General features: G+C 39.4%; 1 protein-coding gene across 1 annotated transcript in view; it reads right to left on the minus strand.

The window, feature by feature from the left end:
• The window catches only part of LOC124160761 (protocadherin-16-like), a 173116-nt gene that overhangs the window by 112689 nt on the left and 38714 nt on the right, over positions 1–21713 (minus strand). Inside the window, exon 2 of the mRNA XM_046536778.1 lies at positions 4725–4895. Coding sequence (XP_046392734.1) covers positions 4725–4890 — 166 coding nt within the window. The 5' untranslated portion in view covers positions 4891–4895. The remainder of the gene's footprint in view (positions 1–4724; positions 4896–21713) is intronic.

The following is a 21713-nucleotide window of genomic DNA, read 5'->3' on the forward strand; positions in this document are numbered from 1 at the left end:
CCCGATGTAAAAGGCCAATATGTGCTGTTTTCTTTGGAATGGGAATAAATATAATAATAATAATGACAAGTTTTGGTCTACTTGCTGAGAGCCGTCATAATTACATCCATCCAGTATACTAAGCAAAAGGAACAACAGGAGGGGAGTATCGAAGCTGTAATATCACCATCAACTCTCATTTCTCAAAGCTGTGTTAAATTCCAAGAATGGTCATTTGAAATACAGGGTGTCTGAGGTGGAATCAGCAATACTTCAGAAGGTGTTATGGGAGACAGCATTTTGCATATTTAAGCATTTTTTGTCCATAATAATGGTGTCGTAACTCCTTAGTTGCTGGGCTATGGCAACGTAAACATTTTTTAATGCACTTCGCAGTTACCATGAAAACGGATTTTTCTTTGGTATCCAGTCTTTTCGGAATTTTATTTAATACACTGAATTTTTAAGAACATTAAATAACTGAGGTTGGACGAAAGTGTGCGATTATAACTGCATGAAATGATTAATCTCAAAATGGATGAGATTGCGCAATTGTATTGTTGATATTCGCTTAAATTTATCGTTTAATTTATCTCAAGATTGTGAAGGACGATTATTATTGCGAATAAATTCCTCCGAGTATTCATAAAATTGAAGTACCATTCGAATTTTGTATTTGTGTTTAATTTTTTAAATTTAATCTCGGCTCTGTTTTCGATGCTCTATTCAATAACTCAGTATGTTTGGATTCCGTTGATGAGGGTGGAGCTCACCCGAAATAGCCCGGTGGGTGGATGAAAATGGTAGGGGATTATTTTTATCACGATGATTTTGTTCTATGCCTACTCTTATCAAGTGAGGGTAAACCTCATTTCAAATATCGTATTTAGATGACCAGCATTTGCTTTCACCATCGTGAAATTGGTATTCATCAGTAAATTCAACCAGATCACTCCTGATAATTGTCTTGATGAAATAGCATTTGGCTCTTGTCCCAACTGAAGAATTATCGTCCCTCTTCAACGGAAGTCCATTTTGTGCCCCTTTATAAACAAGAATGTTTATCTTGGCAACTTCTTCAAACGAAATGGAATTCTTCCAGAAATTACGGTGTTCATGAATCTTAAATATTTTGAATTTTTAATATTTTGAGTGAATCTTGGAAAATAACGGCATCTTGGAAGAAATGAAATTCGAATGAATAACGAGGAGTGCATCTTTAATGCATTTAAATTGAAAGTTCATATAAGAGAATATTATCATTGCAAAATTATTTCTTAACGATTATCAATAAGTTAATAAACGAATGATACCCTTTCGGAGACTGCGTACATGCTTTCAATACAACATACACACTTACCTGAGAACCGCTATTGGTAAAAAGTATCACATCTTGCCTTCTCATTGCTCGTTGTTAATAAAAAATTATTATGGAATTACAAAAAATGAAGTATCGATTACCGTTTAATTATTGGTAATGCAATTTTTAAATGCCATTTGATGTTGCTGATGGGATCAAAATAGGGTAAAATTTGTCCTTACGTTATTTGCGAACGGTGTTACTCTCAAGAGGTAAATAGAAAAAAAAATTCATCACTACAATTTCTGAATTGAATGCTACGGAAGATGTCGCCGAAGAGATGGCATTAACGTATTATTCACCCTTATTATCCTTACATGACATGTTGTTGAAGAAGAGAGACAGAATTCTATTTTTGGCAAAAAAAATCTGGTTTAGTGTACTTGACGGAAATACAGACCGTCGCCGGCTTCAACAGTGAATGGTGTCACTTGGGGATGAAACACAGACACTGGAAAACCCACAAGTGGACCTTCAAGGCGACTGAAATTCACACGTCCCACGCCGCTATCTGAACGCAAATCTCACGAAACCGCACGAAACAAAACACGCAAGCCTCCCGTAAGTCGGCCAACCTCGCCAAGCTCTCCGGATCGTCGACGCATCTTCGTTCGCGCCGCTGTTCGCCGATTCTCAATTCCTCCGCGCAAACAAAGTCAGCTTGTCGAACCTGCTGCCACACGATAGTGAGTTTCTGTCGCATTTTACTCGTAGACAATATACAACTTACTCTATCATAAACTCAACTGATTTAAGCGTAATGTAGTGGAAGTTCGACATATTGAAATGAAAGGTAGTTGCACTACACCACTATAATTTAATGCGCGAACACTAAATTATTGTACGCATTAAATCATTGTGGAAAAGTAAAACTACCTTTCATTTCAATAGTACCTTATCATCTTGTCATTTTCAGGCACAAGTACATTACACCCTTGTAAACATTTGTCTCATAGTGTATTGTTATTTTTCAACAGCCTCTCAGATGTTATATGTTTTCACTTGAGGAAAAAGTCAGCGTTGAAAAGGGTCTACCCAATATACTTTGGAAATGACAATGTGAAAGAGTGATTTATAAAAATTTTAAATACAAACAAGAACAATATACCACATTTCGAACGGTAATGATGCTCTTGACAAAATAACGGCTTTCCTTCTGTAATAAAGAATACTGTGGTTTTCTTTATGGAGAACGAGAGCTTGTTGCGCTTGCAATCAAGATTGAAACACCAAAATCGGATATCACGTAACGGGCATAAGCTTTATAACAGCTTTTTTCATGTTTTTTATTTGCATTAGAAATTTTATTTTAATTAGATCCAATGCTCCTAAATAAGGAGAATAATCGGGGTTTTAATATAATCTATTTATAAGTATTACATTTGCCAACTTTTTCTAATCCCCATTATAAAACTGGAGTTGGATTTTCAATGTTGGCCACTTCTTTTTGCTATCGCGCAGCTACCTTGATCGCTTTCGCATATAATTACTCTGATGTCTCTTTGTGGGGTTATTTTAACATTCTGTTTAAGTACAAACTTATGGTCCTTTTGGACACGGAAAGGATAAGATGAAGTGAACACGTGAGACTGTTATTTTGTTAGTGATATGCTAAGTAATAAATGTGCTTGTACGCATTCCCAGTTTGATACATTTGTTGGATCAACATCATCATAAGTCAGACAATCCTGAGATTGGTTTAACACAACCGCTGTATTCTTCGGCAAATTCCGATATCAGATTTTATTAATATTAAAGAAAACGTTTTGGATCCAATGAAATTTTAAAGGTACAAGAGAATGAAAAGTTTACGAATTCTGAGTTATGTTGGAACAAATAATTTATTCCTTGAGTTGTTTCCTTCTCTTCCGTTTGTGTGAAAACCAAACTGTTACAAATTTTAAAGTTTCTTCCGTAAAGTTGGTCTGAATTTGTGAGAATTCTTAAAATATTTTCATAACTAATAAAACTGGAATTGGATTCTCAATAATTTACAGGCGTCCAATACTTAGGATTTATGAAAGTAATGGAAAGAAATGGATAGTATTGCAGGAAGAAAGTATGTGAGACTTGGATCCAGAAGCTGGAAAACATTAAGTAGCGTATGGATCTAAATAACATTGAAAATTAGAATATATTATAAATATGCCAAGAAATTGAAGAAGAATTTAGGTATCGGAAAAGACCACGTACGTATAAAGCTATCAGGATTACTAGCCAAATAATTAAGACCTTAATGGAGTACCTAAACCTGTCAGTTCCTCTTTATATATAGAAAGTTCCATCATATGATGTTTCCCTAATGAACATGAGCATTTGAACGAACGTATATTAGGGCGTAAGCACACTGATTCCATAGAGGGAAACGTGTGGTGGTGATCCATGTCGTAATACAGCTAACTGTCTCAATTACACGATGCATATGTTCGTCACCTATGACCTGCTTGTTCGAAAAAGAAGGGGGAGGAGGCGATGAGTGTGGACTCATTCAAAAGACACGGAACAGACTCCAGACCAGCTTGTATTTCGTGGCTTTTCAGACACCGTTATCCTCTCCTTCATATCAGACGGCGTCCGTAGTAACAAGGCGGTTTGTCTAACCAAGATGGGTCTAGGGTATTTTGGACTAATATATTGAACAAGTGATGTGTAAATAATTTGTTTATTGAACCGTATAAATCATTTAGTTACTCTGAGACTGAGCTTCAGGAATTTTGTTTGGTTTTCTAACCGATCAAACTTCCTACTCAGAATTTTAATGTCGTATTTTTTTTCTTTTTATAACATAACTTTGATACAAAGAATATAAGTCAAAAGCATCAAATTGGTGCAATACGAAATCATTTTCCTCCACAATATCGATTTTTTAAACTTTTTATGGACTTAATTGATGAATTCAATCGATTCGGCTTTTACTTTTTGAAAATCCATGTTGAAATGAAAGTACACAACCCTGGTAACTTTTCACTGGAAAATTATTTATTGGTACGACGTGTTTCGACGCTGAGGCGTCATTCGAATGGCGTACTTGAGAATGACGCCTCAGCGTCGAAACACGTCGTACCAATAAATAATTTTCCAGTGAAAAGTTACCAGGGTTGTGTATTTTCATTTCTACTTAATTAATATTTTTCACGAATTTTTATACAGCACGCTTATCAAAGGCCACATGCTTTATGAAGACATTGTGTTTGCTGAGATAACTGGATGCACTTTTTTATCAAGTAAAATTTACTCCAACTCGGGTTAAAATTTTTATAATACCCAGATCGAGGTATATTTTACTTTAGTGGAACATTGAAACTGGCTAATTCCATTTGCAAAATTCATGCCCAATTATTCATTTTATCTTTATCCGCAACCCCATTTTATCTTACGTACTCACCTTGTGCGTGAGAGGGTCGCGGTAGGGCAAGGGCCGCGATGATCAGGAGCATCAACCTGTGGTCCAGAGGTCGCCCCAGCCTCGAGATGGTCGTCAGGATGGCCGCCGTGTGTGCTGAAAGGGACGCCGTCCGGTGCGGCTCCCTCGGATGCCGCAACCGACTCATCGGATCTGCCGAGAGAGAAACGGGGATTAATGTCACTCAGATGTATGGACTTGCCCTTTCCCAGTCTCGTCTTCTCTTTGGCCGGCGAAGTAAATGACTCCAACCCTTTCTGATGAGAAAAGACAATTTTTACTCGAGGGGAAAGGACAGTTTTTTTTATTCAATAAGGATCCGAGTTCTTATAAAAAGAATTTTGTGTCACTCGGTAAGCTATCGGTTTCCCTACGGATCGTATCATTGGAGAAATTCTACGTTCCAATTATTCTCCACTCTCTTCCCCCTCGATAACTATTTTCCCTCATTATTTCGCGGTGTCCCTTTCATGTCAGCTCAGTTATGGATGCTGACATCTATTCCCCGGCCTACTTATTCTAAACGGTGTGTTAATTGGTGGGAACGGTGTCCTTTCTCGAAGCGTTGCTGTGAATTAAATGTTGATGCATTCATGGATCGAATTATAACATAACTTCGAAAGATATGGCCAGTACAATTGATAGTATGAAGCGATGAGGTCCATTGAATGAATTGAGGGATCTTACGAGAGTTTGAGAAGAGCACACTCAACTTGACATTCTCTGTGGTACACTCGTTTTCTCAAATTCACTGTTAAATTTTGCAGCTTACTTCATATATCACGTTCTCATGAGATATTCCCTACCCATTGATAAGGTTAGTAATAAGATAACTCTCAAGTAAATAACTTTTGGACTAGCGTTCGCCACGCCTTTAATGAGTCACCTGCAAGAGCACGTAAAAAGCGAGAACTCCGCTGCGGAAAAAATCATCTGCTTATACTGGAATTCCACTCACAGAAACTGCCTCCAGGTGTTCTATAGTTTAAACTACTGACAAAAATAAAATACTTCGGTAGTTTAAGTGGTGGAACAGTCGGCACGGATTCGGGTGACCTGGGTTCATATTCCGGTACAGGCAAATGATTTTTCCAGTGTCATTTTCGCACTTTCCAACTTTCCTTGACTCTGAGCAGTATGAAAATTGGAATCACGTTAAATTGGAGTTATTCTTAAATATAGGCATTAGGTTATCCATCTTTGGTAATGTGGGAAGCCGAATTACCAACGATGGACAAAGCTAGAAAGAAATAGTAAGTAGAAAAGCCCAGGCGAAGAGGGCTTTCTTCAAAAATAAGAATCTTCTTACAGCTGAGGATACAAACATAGAAGTTAGGAAACAATTTATCAGATGCTACTAGGGAGCATGTTTCTCTATGGAAGCGAGGCTTGGACGTTGACAGCAGCAGAGAATTCAAGAGTGGAAACATTCGAGATGTGGTGATACCAAAGAATGATGAAGATAAAATGGATGGGGATCGGGTTGGTGAAGTGGCTAGAGTGTTGGCCTCCCATCCGGCGGGTTCGGGTTCAAATCCCAGCGGTGGTAGAGGATTTTCAGAGACTGCCCTATCCCTGCTTGAAGGTTGTATGGAGGACATTTCAAGCGCGACATTCCGTCCGTTGGGTAGGACGTTAAGCCGTAGTCCCCTTGGCGCCTCTCGTTAAGAGCAGGCTAATGCCTACGCCGGGTTTCTCTCCACCCTTCCTTCCAGACACTTCCCTCATGGCGCAAATGACCTAAGCTTTCGGTCGCCTCCTCCAAATACCATACCATAAGATAAAATGGATCGACCGAGTAAGTGATGAGGAAGTGCTGAGAAGAGTAGGAGAAAAGAGAATTCTTCTGAAAACCTTAAGCAGAAGACGGGACAACTTAGTTGGCCACATTATGAGACATGACAGCCCGAAGAAAACAAACGTAGAAGGACAGGTCAAAGAGAAGAAGGGCAAGAGCCGGCCCCGAATGAGTTACATAGGACAGGTTATAAAGGATGTAAAAGAGAAGAAATACGTCGCAATGAAAAGGTTAGCGGATAGGAGAGAGAAATGGAGAAATATGTCAAACCAATCTCAGGATTGTTGACTAATGATGATGATGACATTAAGGAATGAGGTGTAACGTCTGATTTTTTGAAGTTGTTATTTTGGTTGTGAAGGTTTTGTTTGGGAGAGGGGATTGTTGGGAGAGATGTGAAAAAGGAGGGGTTTTGTGGAGTATTGTGGAGAGAATTGAAGTAAATAAAAAAGGTTATGAAAATTAATTGTCTTACGTTACAGAGGCTTAGAACAGGCTGCAGGTCTTCAAGATGTGGGTGTCTTGCTGTTGCATTGATGAATCCATGGCGATTTATTCCATTATTTATCAATTCGCGATTAAACTGTGGTGGTACCGCAACACCGAAGCGTCTCACATTCAGTTGTTTACTAGGCTTTAAACTTTGACACTTGATTTTAAGGAGGTCAAAGAAAAAAATGTTGATACTATACTTCTACAGGTACTTTCGAAAATATTAATCTGCACCGTGGGAACATTTTAATTGAATTACAAATGGGTACAGCTTTTTTCGTCTTTTACTTTTTGCTGAAAATATGGCGCTTGGGCCAACGTAGCGAGATCATATCCTTTTATTGCCCATTATCTTGCTTTTGATGGATATTTTTTTCTACTTTGATGGCTTCCTGTTGCTTTGCGCACTTCATTATTGAATTTTTTCCGCCGAGATCTCGAAGCGAAAATTAGAACAGGAACTTGATTTCAGTCACGTTCGAGCGATGTTATTTTGTCGGAATTACTGGGAGCTGGGAGGATGTCGAGTTTGGGAGATAATGAGTAATGATAGCCTATTTTCGGTTTGATTCCTGGTGTTTTACTGACTTGATGTCCACCTCATCTGTCCCCCTGAATGAAACTCACTATCGCAATACGAAAGCAAGGAAGAGAATACCAGCGTATGTTTTGCTCATCTACATCTACATAATAACTCGCGAAATATATAAGATAAAAAAGCTGTTCCTATTTGTAATTCAATTAAAATGTTCTCATGTTGCAGAATAATATTTTCTGATGTGTCGGGAATATTCTGGCATCAAAATGTTTTCTTTAGCTCACTTAAAAATCAAGTAAAACAGTTGAAAAAATCGTTAACGACCGAGTGTGTGCTGTTTCGGTACCCCTGCAGTTTGATCGCATATAAATGTTGATGAATAATGGCATACCGCTTCAATAGGCGTGTCGCGGAGGTTGTTCGGACACCATCCGTTAACACATAAAAAGGAAATGCTCCCACGAAATTACACCTAGTATTTATTAAAGTTCTTTATTGTGCGGGGGAAAAACGATTTCACTTACCTAACCGTTCGGCAAAATATCTCTTTTATCGTTTCTGTCGGACCTGGAAATATAGTGGAGTGGTAATACTCCGCATGTATTTGTCATATGACACTTTTCCTTTTCCTTCCAGTATTATACTAAGATTGGGAAAGAACTAATGAGGGGATCAGTAAATAAGATTTTTAACAAATAGCTGACGAGGACCTGACCGCTTTATGAGGACGCACAGGAAAAAGGACGAGAGAAGTCTGGAGGCCCTCGAAATATTGGTATGGAGAAAATGAAGAAGGTGAAGTTGACAGAGAGAGAAGAACGAAGGCATGAAGGAAGGGAGTTAGGCATGGTGGATGAGGAGAGAAAATTTAAATATGAGATGCAGAGGAGACAGATGGTATAAATTGAGGGAGTACAAAGCGAAAAAGATAGATCCCCCCCAAAGCCTCAGAGAAAAAAATATTATAAAAGCTAACGACGATTTTTTACATATAATAACTGCATCTGCTTAAAGTTGAATTTTAAGTGCCAAAATGATTTAAAATGTATCTAAATCATTTAAAATTATTTAAAATGTAAATGTAAGGCATATTGATTTTTAGAACTTTCCCGAACCTCCCGTTGTCTAGGGAGGGGTCGCCCGTCCATCCCCCCCAAAGCATATTCCTAGTTGCGCCACTGATAAGTGGATATATTTTCAAACATAGCTATCGATCGCACATGGCTATTGAAAAATAGCCAAAATTAATCCGGTATGAATTCATTAATGATACATCTCGAAGGCATGCAGCCTCAATGAAAGGGAAAAAGTTTTTTGTGTATTCTACGAGGGAAGATCAGTTTGGGATGGGGACAGTCAGGATGATTCGTCATGTAAACGTATCTTCAGCGATGGAATACGTAAAATACTTGACTTATTAATTTTGGCATTATTTCTTACTTCCTCTTGATGGTGGCACCAATGCCCTGTCTTCCACTTTATGGCAGGGCTTGGCATTTGGGGCCCTCTGGCGGGAGGAGTAGCAAAGAGTACTTGTTATGGTATCATCGAGTGAGCGTAGCATGGTCCCTGTTGCATAAGTTCTTTTTTTTTAGTAGTATTAATTAAAGACAGTTTTATTCACTAAGAGGAGTATTTTTCACTGGCCGCCTGACATTCCAGCGCACATACACAAGATATGTTCCAGAAACCAGGAGGAAACCATCGGCTGAAAAGCCCACGAGTGCTGATCAGACGAGTGCCAATGTAATTTAAGATTGGCATGAATTACCGCGTCTGCAAGATATGTTTCATCCTCAATTCGACATTGACCTTGCGACTCCATCATTAGCAGTCGAGTTCATTTTCCTGCGTGCTGTATGATATTGGCTCCAGTTTGTGGATAAGGTTCTCGTGTTTTTTTATTGCCTCCATCAATGGCGATAGGGTTAAATCTTCACGATGATGTGTCGTTTCGCGCGGAGAATAAATTGACGACTTCACAGCTCATCCGTTGAAAACTCTCGTCCCACTGGCAATGCGTTGAACTGTGTCCGATTTCCGACGGGGTCCAATGGTTTTTCTGCTCACGACAACCCCTCTTCTATTTCTTCCCACCCCCTCCACCGCTTCAAAGATCTTTTATCTCGAATTTCCCACCTCACTTGCGGAAAAAGGGACGGAAAAAATCTTTGCCGCTTTGATGTGCAATATTGAAGCATGCTTTTTTATATTCGCTTTTTCCTTAGCTTTGGCCGGAATAAGATTTAAAAGGTATCCAGTGGTAAAATGTGTACAATTATTCTTAAACGAATTGCTAGATGGAGAGCCTAATAACACTAATAATTAAAATAAATTCTTATATTCCTTAAAATAGCTTCGCAAAGGATGCACTTGAATATAATTTTTGTAGAAAATATATGCTGTAAATCGTATTATCTAGGTTAATAGAATGTACAGGAAAGAGTTGAAGTTATATTTGCGCACGTCGTTATTTTGATTTAATTTTACGACGATTTTATTCTCGAATTTAATTACTCATACTTTATCTATTTTTGATTAACGTAAATTAATAATTAGTTCGAAATAAAAGCGGAGTAGAGGAAATTTGGCGAGACTCGGCTGATACATGGAGTAAGGCACGGCAAAAATGAACGCCTACGTGGCAAAACGATTGCGTGATCGTAGATAAATCGTAATCGTAGACAGCTAACCTGAGAAATCATCACAATGTGACCGTGTTCAATAAATATTCCAAAGCTGATATGTATAAGCTGTAAACATGTTCTCTCCAGTGTCATCTATCAGCAACCTTGATTATCAACGAGAAAATGTATTTCACCGTTCCAGGTAGGTTTTATAGGGAGCAATTTTGCTAATAACTCCAGCCTGTCTTCCAACCCTAATTCGACTTCAATCAACTCACAATAAGATCTATTGTCATTGATTCTAACCATAAATCCTCATCTCTTTCGCCTTCCTGTGTATCTCCGTTAAAAGTTTCCTCTCCCCGACCAGCATAATTCGTTTACCATCTTCATACATGTGATTATTTGTGAATATCTTGTATGATGTTGGGCACAATATGGTGGAAGTTCGTAATATTATTAAAATAATACATTGCAATATTTCAAGAGGAAATATTGCAATGTCTCATTTTAATAATGATTTTTAGTGATTCATTTTACCGGACCTGCCGCGTGAACGACAGAGAAATTATCATTATTAGTCATGGAAAAAACAGCGGAACTTGGACATTTGGATTCCAAGGTTCGCGGTTCGATTCCCCATCCAGGACATTTTTTTTTTTTTCTCATGGCGGACCTTAGTATGTGGATGGATGGCTGCCACCGATGATGATGATAATGATGTTTCCATTCCCAGGACGAATCGACTTGACACCGAATCGGACTCCCCCGGAGGCGGCGAGCATGTTCTCCGATCGTCCCGTGACCCGTCACCGTATCGCAGCTGCTCCTGCGATTATAATCGCTCTCTTCTGTAGCGTCGTCCTTCGACCCTCACGACTTAGCCCGGCTTAAGCGGATCGTGACGACAAGGCGGATCGTCCGCGACCAGAGGAGCGAAAAATGACATCTTTTGATGGAGGAAGAAGGGAAGGAGATTGGGAGGAAGCGAGCGATGAGTTCGCTCAGGCTAACCGGTGTTTTACGGGGTTCTTCGAGGGGAGGCGGACAATTTGTCGTATCGTCACACTCGACAGGAGTCGATCTGAATTTCATTGTTCAGAATAGCGAAGGGCATTAGCGACGTCCACTCTGATGACTCAATATCTGCTCTCTCTGCCATGAGATATGGCGTGGTCAGCATTTAGTACTGTCGAGGACAGTAAGAAGATTGCGAACCAAGATTCAGCGAAGTCCACCACCATCAGGGGTGGATTCAGCATCAAATTTGGGGGGGGGGGGCATGACCTGGGTCCGGGGAGTGTGGAATACCCCGCGGGAGAACGGAGCGTTTTTACATAGAGTGCTACGCTCTCCTTAAAATACTCTTTTACGATAAATAACTCAAACTTCTCTCACGTTTGGGACTTGCAGCCTTGCATTGGCATATACAATCCCTATGCTCCTTTAAAAGGATGCCAAAACTATTAAACTATTAAAATTAAAAAAATTTTGATCAAATTTGGAGGGGTTCATGACCCCTGTGACACTCCCCCTGAATCTGCCGCAGTCAATCATCAACTAAAGTCATTATATATATGCTTTGCTCTTTACCGCAGTAAATCTTAAACTGAAGCCTGAATCACACGATCCTTTTTTCCATCCCTTTCGAGGGACAGCTCCAGCGATTGCTCCAATCATGGCGGAAGATATGAAAGTTTCATGCTGTCATTTACCGCGATGGCTCCAGGGATGGAAATCCCATCCCTCATTTCATCATTCGGCTCGTCCTTTTTTCGTCGTTGAAACCATCGCGAAACCAGCGCGCTAAAGTCATAACTAAAGCCGTCCTTCAGCCAATCAGAACCCACGGCTTCCAACAGCGATTGTAACGCCACGGTCGGATTTCGAATTAAATGACAGTAATAAATATGGAAAGTGACGGCAGAAGCGACAACGATCACTCTTTTGGTCCCTGAAAACCTATCGCTGGAGCTATCATTCTGAGGGACGGAAAAAATGGTCGTGCGATTTTGGCTTTAACTCCAAGTTTCGCCTCTTTGCGGCTTCTTAGGACATAATCGTTATTTGATATAAGCGAAGTGCCAAACAATGGTGGGCCCTGACGATTCCATTTGGTAGTTGTTACTGGCAGTTCAGAGGACTCTGACTCATGTAACTGCAGAACTCCACCTTCCTTTTAGAAGTCGCAACGTAGCGTTTTAATTTCTTCGCTGAAGCTCTCGCAGGTCATTGCAGCTGTTGGTGATGTCTTTTCGGGTGTGCTTCGAGTACTTATTCAGTTTGCTGCCTGACGTGGCCCTTGCTGGTCACCTTTTCTTGAAGAATAAGGATATTTTTTTTCGTGGAGGATATTTATAAGGGTTCATCGATCCTTCTCTGAAGCAGGCCCGTGCTGGACTCTTCTTAAGGCCGTTTTACTCGGGGCACGTACTTGCACAACTTGACGTGTGTACGAAGGCGCGGTCAAAATTGCGACGTGTAAAGCGGTGAATTGCTAGAACACATGCGTGAATGCGTGGACGTGAGATGGAAAAATAGCCCCTGCTCTAATTTCGTTCACGCATTCGCGCAATTCCACGCCACTTTAGAAATTAATGCAGTTCCAACCTGCGAAATTCCTAGCCCCGTGTAAAACTCCCTTTAGGGCGGTGGACGGCCATGAGGGCGCCAGCACTATGCAGGGGGAGGACTACCGGGAGATCTTGGGGTGTGGAATATGATAAATAAATTTTGAAATTTTAATCTTTACCCTTTTGAAATTGAATTGAATCTTACCAGATTGAAATAAGTTAAATTGAATTATTATTTTGTTCACTCAAGACGGTGTTAATTATGCTGTTAAATGAGACGAAATTGAAATCAAGTTAACTGCTCAATGTTGGTATTCTGACGGTAAAATTTGTCAGTTGCGGATCAGGGGTCGCCAAAGATTTCCAAGCTGTAGGGCGCACAGGGATATGTCCCGGTGTCCCGGCGGCCCAGCACGGGTCTGCTCTTAAGTTACACAAAAATAAAATGACAACTCCTTCGCCCCCTCCCTTTCAACCTCCTTCCCCGTGACACCTTATAAATACCGTCCATGAAAAAGCCATCCTTATTCCCTGATAAAAAGTGACCAGCAACTGCTACGAAACGTCGGGCAAAAAACGGAAGTACGCAGGACACAAAAAAAAAACATCATCAACACATGGGCGTACCCAGCGAGGGGCAGGGAGGGGGCAGCTGCCCCCCTCCCCCTAGAAGCAAAAATCGCAAAAGTCTTTAAGCAAAATCGGTACTGAATTGAAACGAAAGTATTCAACAAATTTTCTTTAAACCCACGAAAAATTATATGTATTAGTATAAGATAAGTAACTAAAATAAAACTATTTTTCCAAGGAAATAATCTAATAAAATAATTAAGCGATGTTATAATTTTCTTAAAATGTTAGTTTCATTCACCTTTTCCATGCTAAAATGTCACAACTTGGCTATCCCCCCCTAGACCATGGCTTGCCCCTCCTAGACCACGGCTTGCCCCCCCCCCCCCCCGAGTTATGATCCTGGGTACGCCCTTGCATCAACAGCTAGGGTTTTAATGTTAAAATTGGTTTAAATAACTCTCCTGCATTAAGTAACACACAAACAAACAATCAATGTCCGCTCACCTAATTATCAGGGAGAAAACACCCGCATTAGTCTTGGAAACTTCACGAAGGGATTGAAGTAGAAGGCATAAATCTCATGTGACGCCCTCACTTATGCCTTTCAGTTGAATGCCGTTATGAAATTCTGAAGCTGCTTCACTCACGTTTCGCTCCAATTACTGTTGAATGTGATCTAATACATTGATTATGATCTCTATCTCACGTATTAAGCCTCGCTATAACACACTGTAAAGCGTGCTTTTTAAGTCTCTTTTCCTGCGCATCTTGTACCAGATGATCGCTCTGTTTTGGATTTTTTTCTACAATATTCAAAGAATTTAGACCGTTTGGATTTTTTTATCCAGCCGTTAAGCGTGGCGAGGATTGTTTAGTGATAATAAGAAGGAGCCGTACTTATGTATCTCTAAAAATGTAATTTTGTCCTAAGCATTAGAAGCGAATTCGGGTCGAGGAGGACCGTCCCCCACCCCTCTTCCAACGTAATGAGGAGAATGAAGAAAAATTGAAATACCTTAATCCGACCGACTTTAAAAAATAATGAGAGAATGCTTTTATTTGCAATTATACAAACTTGTTTTTTTCGAAACCATAAGGCTTTTCAGTAGTTTCCATTATTATATTACATAATGGCATATTTCAAGCATAACATTTAATATTCTGAGTAAAATTACCCTATTGGTATATTTTTTACACTATATTTACATTGCATTTATATTTTCATTATATAAATGAATTCAGCTACAAAAATATGACAATAGATTTCAAGGAATATTGAAACCAAAATAAGAGAATTTATTATCACATATAAATACTCGTATCAGGTTATTTTTAATATAGTATATGTTCACAATTACGTTAATTAACCATTGTTTCACTTTTCTTTTAATTTCGGCCATATCATCCACTATTCATAACACGCGGGTCAGCGTGCAGTGATACCCTATCGCAATGGTGCTATTTGAAGAATAAAATATCTTGGGGTTCTCCCATATATGTAATCTATGTTTGGCGCTGCATACCACTGGCAGTGGAGAGAATACAATGAAAAATTAAATAGCTAGGAAACGATTGACCTAGCAATAACCTTATTTTTACTGCATTTGCAAAATTTCGTTGGTTCACTTTTTAAAATTCCGCAGATGCAAAATTGCAAAATGAGCAGAGGTTAGAGCTTTGTATTTTTTATTTGAGGCACGACGGGAAACTCCTCCCTCCTCCAGATGTGCTGAAAAGTAAACTGAATTTTATAATCTGTCCTTTACTTTCATCATGTACATCTGCTGTTACTCCCCGTAATTCCAAGAAATTTCTTTGATAGAAACTTAATTTCGATCTTTTGTCACGTTCTGCGTGCTGTCTGCGCGTGAAATGAGACATGCTCACGCTTTTGTCGTACTTGGTGGTCACGCGTCACTTTGTCTCTCAGGCGGAGGCATCGCTATTAAAATCGTCAGAAAAAGTTCTGGTGGATAATTTTCTGACAGAATTAAATCCCATACAAGGATCCCTCTACGTTCTAAGGAAATCGTGTCTTGCTATAATACGCCATTCACGCTTGCTGTCAAAGGCTTATTTTTTTATTAGAACGCCCTCATAATCCGTAATTTCCTCTTTAATTGCTACTCATGACCATTTTAGGACATGTAATTAACATGCATTTTTGGCAATAAACAGTCAGAATAAGGATTAAACGAACAACAATCTTTTAATTTTTTCTGTGCCTGGCTAACAAACCAAGGGCACTAAAATATTTTCTTATGTAATGTAAGCAAGATGAATTTAAAATAATAATAATTCATTAATCTCAAACTGTGATTGGTTATTGTGCTGGTTGAGTCTTTAGCATGCCAATTTTGACATACTAATAGCGAAATTTCAATCTGATACAATATTTCACATTAGCTTTCTGCCTATATTTGTTTAAAAACATAATTGAAACCGTATTCAAACTTTCAGACTGTCCGCATAATACAGTTCTTTTCACTATCATCATTAGCGTACACAGCACTTGCATACCGAGTGGTCGAAATAAATTAATAAATTTCAATATGTGCGCCTTAAGTCACTCGCCAAGGAAGAAACCTGGCGTAAACACGGCTTACTCCTGGAGAGCCGACTTCCCACTCATTGGTTCCGGGTTCAAAACCCAGCGGTAGCAAAAGTTTTCAGAGGCAGCCCGATCCCAGCTTTAGTGCATTGAAGAGGGCACTTAATGAGCAGCACTCCGTCCGTCGGATGGAACGTCAAACCGTGCTCCCCTTGGCGCGTTTCGTTAAGAGTAGGCTAATGTCGACGACAGATTTCTCCTTTGCCGAGCGACAAGGGTGCACATATGTAAAACTTAAAGCATGTTTCTGAATTTCTATTCTATATTCTATTTCTAACAGCATATAGTAGTATAGTTTGTTATTATACGGGACGTATTTTGGACGGTGTGGTGTGCATGTGGGAGTCCAAATGCATGCTGCATGCTGGTGATTGATCACCCCCTGCCAAACACCCTAGAGGTGGCTCGCAGGGTATTATGTAGATGTAGATGTATTGAAATTTACTACTTCTGTAAAAAAAATTTTGAGACGACATATTCTTAAAAAAAAAAACCTAAGTTGTAAGTAATTCAGTTTTCATTTAAACTAATTAATGTTCAAAATCGCACCATTCTTTTATGATAACCTTGTATATTTGGTTAACCAGCGTGAGTGACCGAATTTATTTAAAATATAATGAAGCTTTAATTTTTTTATTTGTTCGTGATAGCAATTCGACACACATTACCGCACCGCTCACGTTTGCAGCGGGTGGTGCGAACCATTGCGTCAGCGTGGACGAAAAATGAGAGTCGTGAATGCGTGTACCACGCTAACGGTTGCGTTTGTTTGGCTGTCCATTTCGAAAGTCCGCGTGTTATAGGTGCACTTGCCATTATGCATGAAGTTAAGTAATGGGTGTTTTTTCCGCTCGACCTTGACGCCCTTCTTTCTTTTTTTTCTCTTGCATTTGGGGCATTGCATAACGAGAACGCTCTGGTGGAGTCCCCAGCAGCGAAGGCAACGACCGCAGTCAGCAATAACGATGAGGCGCATGAAGGCGGCGCCCAGCATTTGCATGAAAATGGATGTTTGTGCATCCAAAAGCAATAGACTTAATACGCGATCGCCGTGAAAGTTGACGTTTTTATGTATGTATTCAAGGATAAGATTCTTATGCTGCCTAACCAACCAGCACCGAAGAATGATGAAGATAAAATGGAACGACCGTGTAAGTAACGAGGAAGTGCTGAGAAGAGTGGGAGATAAGAGAAATCTTTTCAAACCCCCAAAAAGAAGACGGGACAACTTAGTTGGACACATTATGAGGCATGGTGGCCTGATGAAACAATCGTAGGACAGGTGGAAGGGAAGAGGGACAAACGATGGCCCCGAATGAGTGACAAAAGACAGGTTTTAAAGGATGTAAAAGAGAAAAAAATGCGTCACTATGAAAAGGGTAGCGGATAGGAGAGAGAAATGGAGAGCTGCGTCAAACCAATCTTAGGATTGTTGACTAATGATGATGACCCCAGCAGCAAAGTGATACATTTTTGATATCATTTTATTTAGCAAAAAATATAACTCATGAAGACTTTTATGCTCTAAATGATTACATTTCATACCACCAAAGTGAATTTTCCCAGTTAAGTACTTTTATGTAAAATAAAAAAATGAAAGCTTTCCTAAAAAAATGCCATGGGCGAACAGAAAGCGTTGCAGAGATTGTAAACGACTTGGTCTGGGGGCCGCTAGAGAATCGGATGCTATCCTCCAGGCTGAAATTGATTGAGCAATTTAGAATCATAGAGAACGACACAGAGAACATCATATTAGTACACCACTATATTTCCAGGTCCGACAGTAACGATAAGTTAAGGGAGATAATTTGTCGAATGAGTAGGCATAGGAATTCGTTTTTCCTCCGAACATAAAGTACTTAAATAAATGCTTATCGGAACTTCGAACGTGAATTTCCTTTTTTGTCAGCGGCTGGTGTCCTAACATCCCCCACCAGACGCCGATTTAGGCGGCTTGTGGGGTAGTTTGTAGATGTAGATACAAAGGGTTATTTTTTGACATCACTTTACATAATTAGTAGTGTTATCAAAATGTTAACGTCCAAAGAGACATTTGCATGATAGAGAGATTTCAGATATCACCAAAGAGATGAGGAGTTAAAGGTGATATTGATGATGTAAAATTGATTAGATTTAGGTAGAGAAATGAAATGATACAGCTTGGGTCCTCGTTGTTTGAGGTTACCAGGGCCCAGACTCTTCAACAATTTAATGACAAGAGGGCCCGCATAAGTTAAGTCCCGAATAAATTCTCAAAAGTAATTACGCATTGAGTACTTTTTGAAGTAGTGGAATGTATCAATTTTTAGTGTCTACAAAGTATTAAATTTAAAATTTGCTAAAAAATTATTCCCGGTGGATAAATGAAGGAAATTATGGTAATTAGCTTCTAAAATATATAATAATCGATTATTAAAACCCAAATCACGGGCATAGTTGACTTGCTATATTAATTACGGAGAAAGTAGGTTTCTGCGTAGATGGACAAAAAACGCGTTCTCAAATGGCGGTAGATTTCAAACGGTTCGATGGAGAAAAATCTTTACGTATAATATTCAGAAATTAATTTTAATCTTGAAGTAAGAAGACATTTTTAATTACTACATAGATTCTGTGTGACAAACAAAAAATCCAAAATTTCGCAATTTTTTGCCATTGTTACAAAGATAACAAGGAACTTTGTAAATAAACCTCATATTCAGATTCAGCGGTCCAAGAAACCTTACCACGAGAAAATATTTCGGAAATACTTTCGGAAAAAGTACTTTTCGTCTGAATTATAGCGGTTGTTGACTAATTACCCCGCTTCATTTCAGGATACTGAGTAATAACTCTACCTATTCTCCATTACAATATCAACATTTTCGCGAGATGACGTGAATTCAATGTTGGACTCGGCTTTCGGTAACAGAGCAGCAACAGAGAGGATTTTTTCACACTCACTCTGAAGTTGATGGAGGTGAGAACCTTCAAATCATCATTAACAGATCCGTAACAAGTCAATATGTAACCTTGTCGTGGCAATCTAACTCAATTGCCATCCATGATAAAAACCCACTCTAATTGGAACGAGATGTGATAATGACTCTTGCACTTCTAAGCTGAAATTGTTTGAGAGAAATAAATCACACGGAGAACTGTTTGAGTGCCATTCTCACCTGTCAGCTGATGAGTTTCCCGCGGCCAAATTCCTGTCGTTGGAAATGGCGATTTAATGGGTCAATGTTTCAAAAGAATTCTCGCCACACTGCGAAAATGTAATGCACTTATAACTGAACCTAAAGGTTTTGAAATGGAGATATACATGAATATGAAAATATAAATATAAATGAAATAAACACAAAAAAATGAGATCATATAATTTTCAATTGTTTTTGAGAGATATACGTTGAACCGCGATTTTGTATTGCAAAATTTATGGCGAACTGGTGCTCTAAAGTAGGTGCTCATCGATAGCACGCTGTTTATCTTTTTTATAACTGCTCAGGGGACATGGAGCCCAATTGTGTGGACATATTCATCTCTATCTCCTGTATGTTTCACTGTTGCCATTTGTAAAATTCAAAGCGACTATATGTATAGGAAATATCTTGGGAGAGGTACAGATGTTTTATTTTCATTCTAAAAATATTAAAACACACTAGTTATCTTCACCCATTGCCGCTATATGGGGCTGAAATAGTTTTATCTTTGCATGATTCTTTCTCAGTCCAAATTTATTAATCTGTCTGATTATGTGACAATTTTTCTTCTGATTACAACCGAACAATTAAAAAAGAATTATTTATCATCTAATTATTTTGTGGCCATAGTTGTTCATGCGATGCCCATAGCCATCAAAGTTCCACTCAGCACTAAAGTGCCACTCATCCTTTGGGCTGCGTTAATACAATCATTATGATGTCGACTTTGCACAAGAGGGAAACCAACTGAGGAAAGTACCTAAAAAATATAGGCTCTGACTCAAATTCAATTTAAGTCCGAGATCTGAACCACTAAGGTAGAGTAAAAAGCAGGGGTGCCGACTTATTAATAATATTGGAGGGTGTTAATGGGGGTCTTGCCCCGGGAAAATTTTTAAATATTGAGTTTTAAGTTTTTTGAGTATTTTAGAAGAGTCATATGATCAAAATTAGAACCCTGAAAACTCGACTCTCGAGAACTTGACACCCCAGGGAAAATCGACAAGCCTGACACATCTTTACCTCCCCACTCATAACGAATTTTTGAGGGGGCTCGGGCCCGCTCAAGCCCCATGGAGTCAGCGCCACTGGTAAGAATTCTAGATTGATTGAGGTTCTGCATTACGACTCACTGTCTTAACTCTGGGGAACAAATTTACAGCATTTGACCTTAGCCACAGTTGTCAATGAGCATCCATCCACCATCCTGTCAACTTCTTTCTTGCGGTAGCCCGCCATCGAATCCCCACACTCAGGTATTATGCCCGTGACGCTATCCTTTCCTCCCTCAGGATCTCTAACATAACTAGCCGCCGTGTCTTATCTGCTCTCATGTTTCTGCATAAAAATTTAGCGGTTCTCACCGGACAAACGAAATTCTCCCTCTTTTCCGTTTTCATGTTCCTCCTCGCCCCTTGCGAAATAACTCTCTGCTTCACATTCCGCGATTCCGTCTTGCCATCTCTCAACGCTCTCTGTTCTACCGAACCCCGTCCTTTGACTGTGACTTCAACTCTAATGACTTCGAAAAGCCCTTCCCTGGACCTCTTTTCCTCTGCCACTAGTTACAAATCCTTCTTAAAATGCCATCTGAATAATTCATCGTTGTCCAATCCATCTCATATTTAAAAAATTTGTTTTCTGTTAATTTTTATTGATTGTGTTATTGTTTGTTATCTTTTAGCTATTATTTATTAAAGGAACAGCCTATGTAAAAAGCCTTTGTGCCATTTTTGGTGGTGAAATAAATAAATAAACTGCTGAGTTTTGTGGGCAAAATTATAGCTACATATATGTACCAAGGGAGCATCTCTCCACCTGACCCTACAATCCTGCATACTACCTCCCTCTCTTCCACTCTCCGTGTTCTCCGTCACGGCCGTGCTCAGCTTGGAGTGAGGGTAGGGGTCTTGTTATGAAGGGAGGGGAGGAGTTAGTTGCGGGGCGCACGCAGAATAAGGAAGTGGAGATTGATTCTGCCGGTCCGGCGAGCGTGACGATGCGATTTCTAGAGCGTGCCCGACGCGAGGCGGAGAGCATCCGAAAATGTAGGTGATGTCTGAGGGAAAAGGTGGAGAGACAGGAGCAAGAGGGCTCGACTCGCTCACGTGATCTCGGGCCGAAAAAACATTATTTTTGGGTAGGGATGTGCGAGTAGCACTTTTTGACCTCGACTCGAGTTGAAAACTACTCGCGAGTATCGAGTCGAGTATGGTAATTCTTGAACTAGGCAATACAGCAATGCATGCTACAACATATTCTCATTTTTTTTCAATTCCCTTGAGAATTTTCATTTTTTATGCTCTACTTGATGTAGAAAGGGAAAGATAACGAGGGACGTTGATAGTAATTGAGTCACAATTAGGAGATGAATGAAAATTATTGTGTCTTAAACAGTTCCATAAGCACACTTGAAATGAATTAACCTCTAGTAATATGTCGTCAATGTATGTATCCAAACTGCTCAGAAGAACCCTCAACAAAGATATTTGTACAATTGTAATTAAGATTTTATACGTAAAATCATTAATATTTGATCCTTTCAAAGGGTTTTTTTTCTCCGACAGTATAGTCTTA

Source organism: Ischnura elegans, chromosome 6, assembly GCF_921293095.1.
Source record: "Ischnura elegans chromosome 6, ioIscEleg1.1, whole genome shotgun sequence".
In the NCBI taxonomy this organism is placed as follows: Eukaryota; Metazoa; Arthropoda; class Insecta; order Odonata; family Coenagrionidae; genus Ischnura; species Ischnura elegans.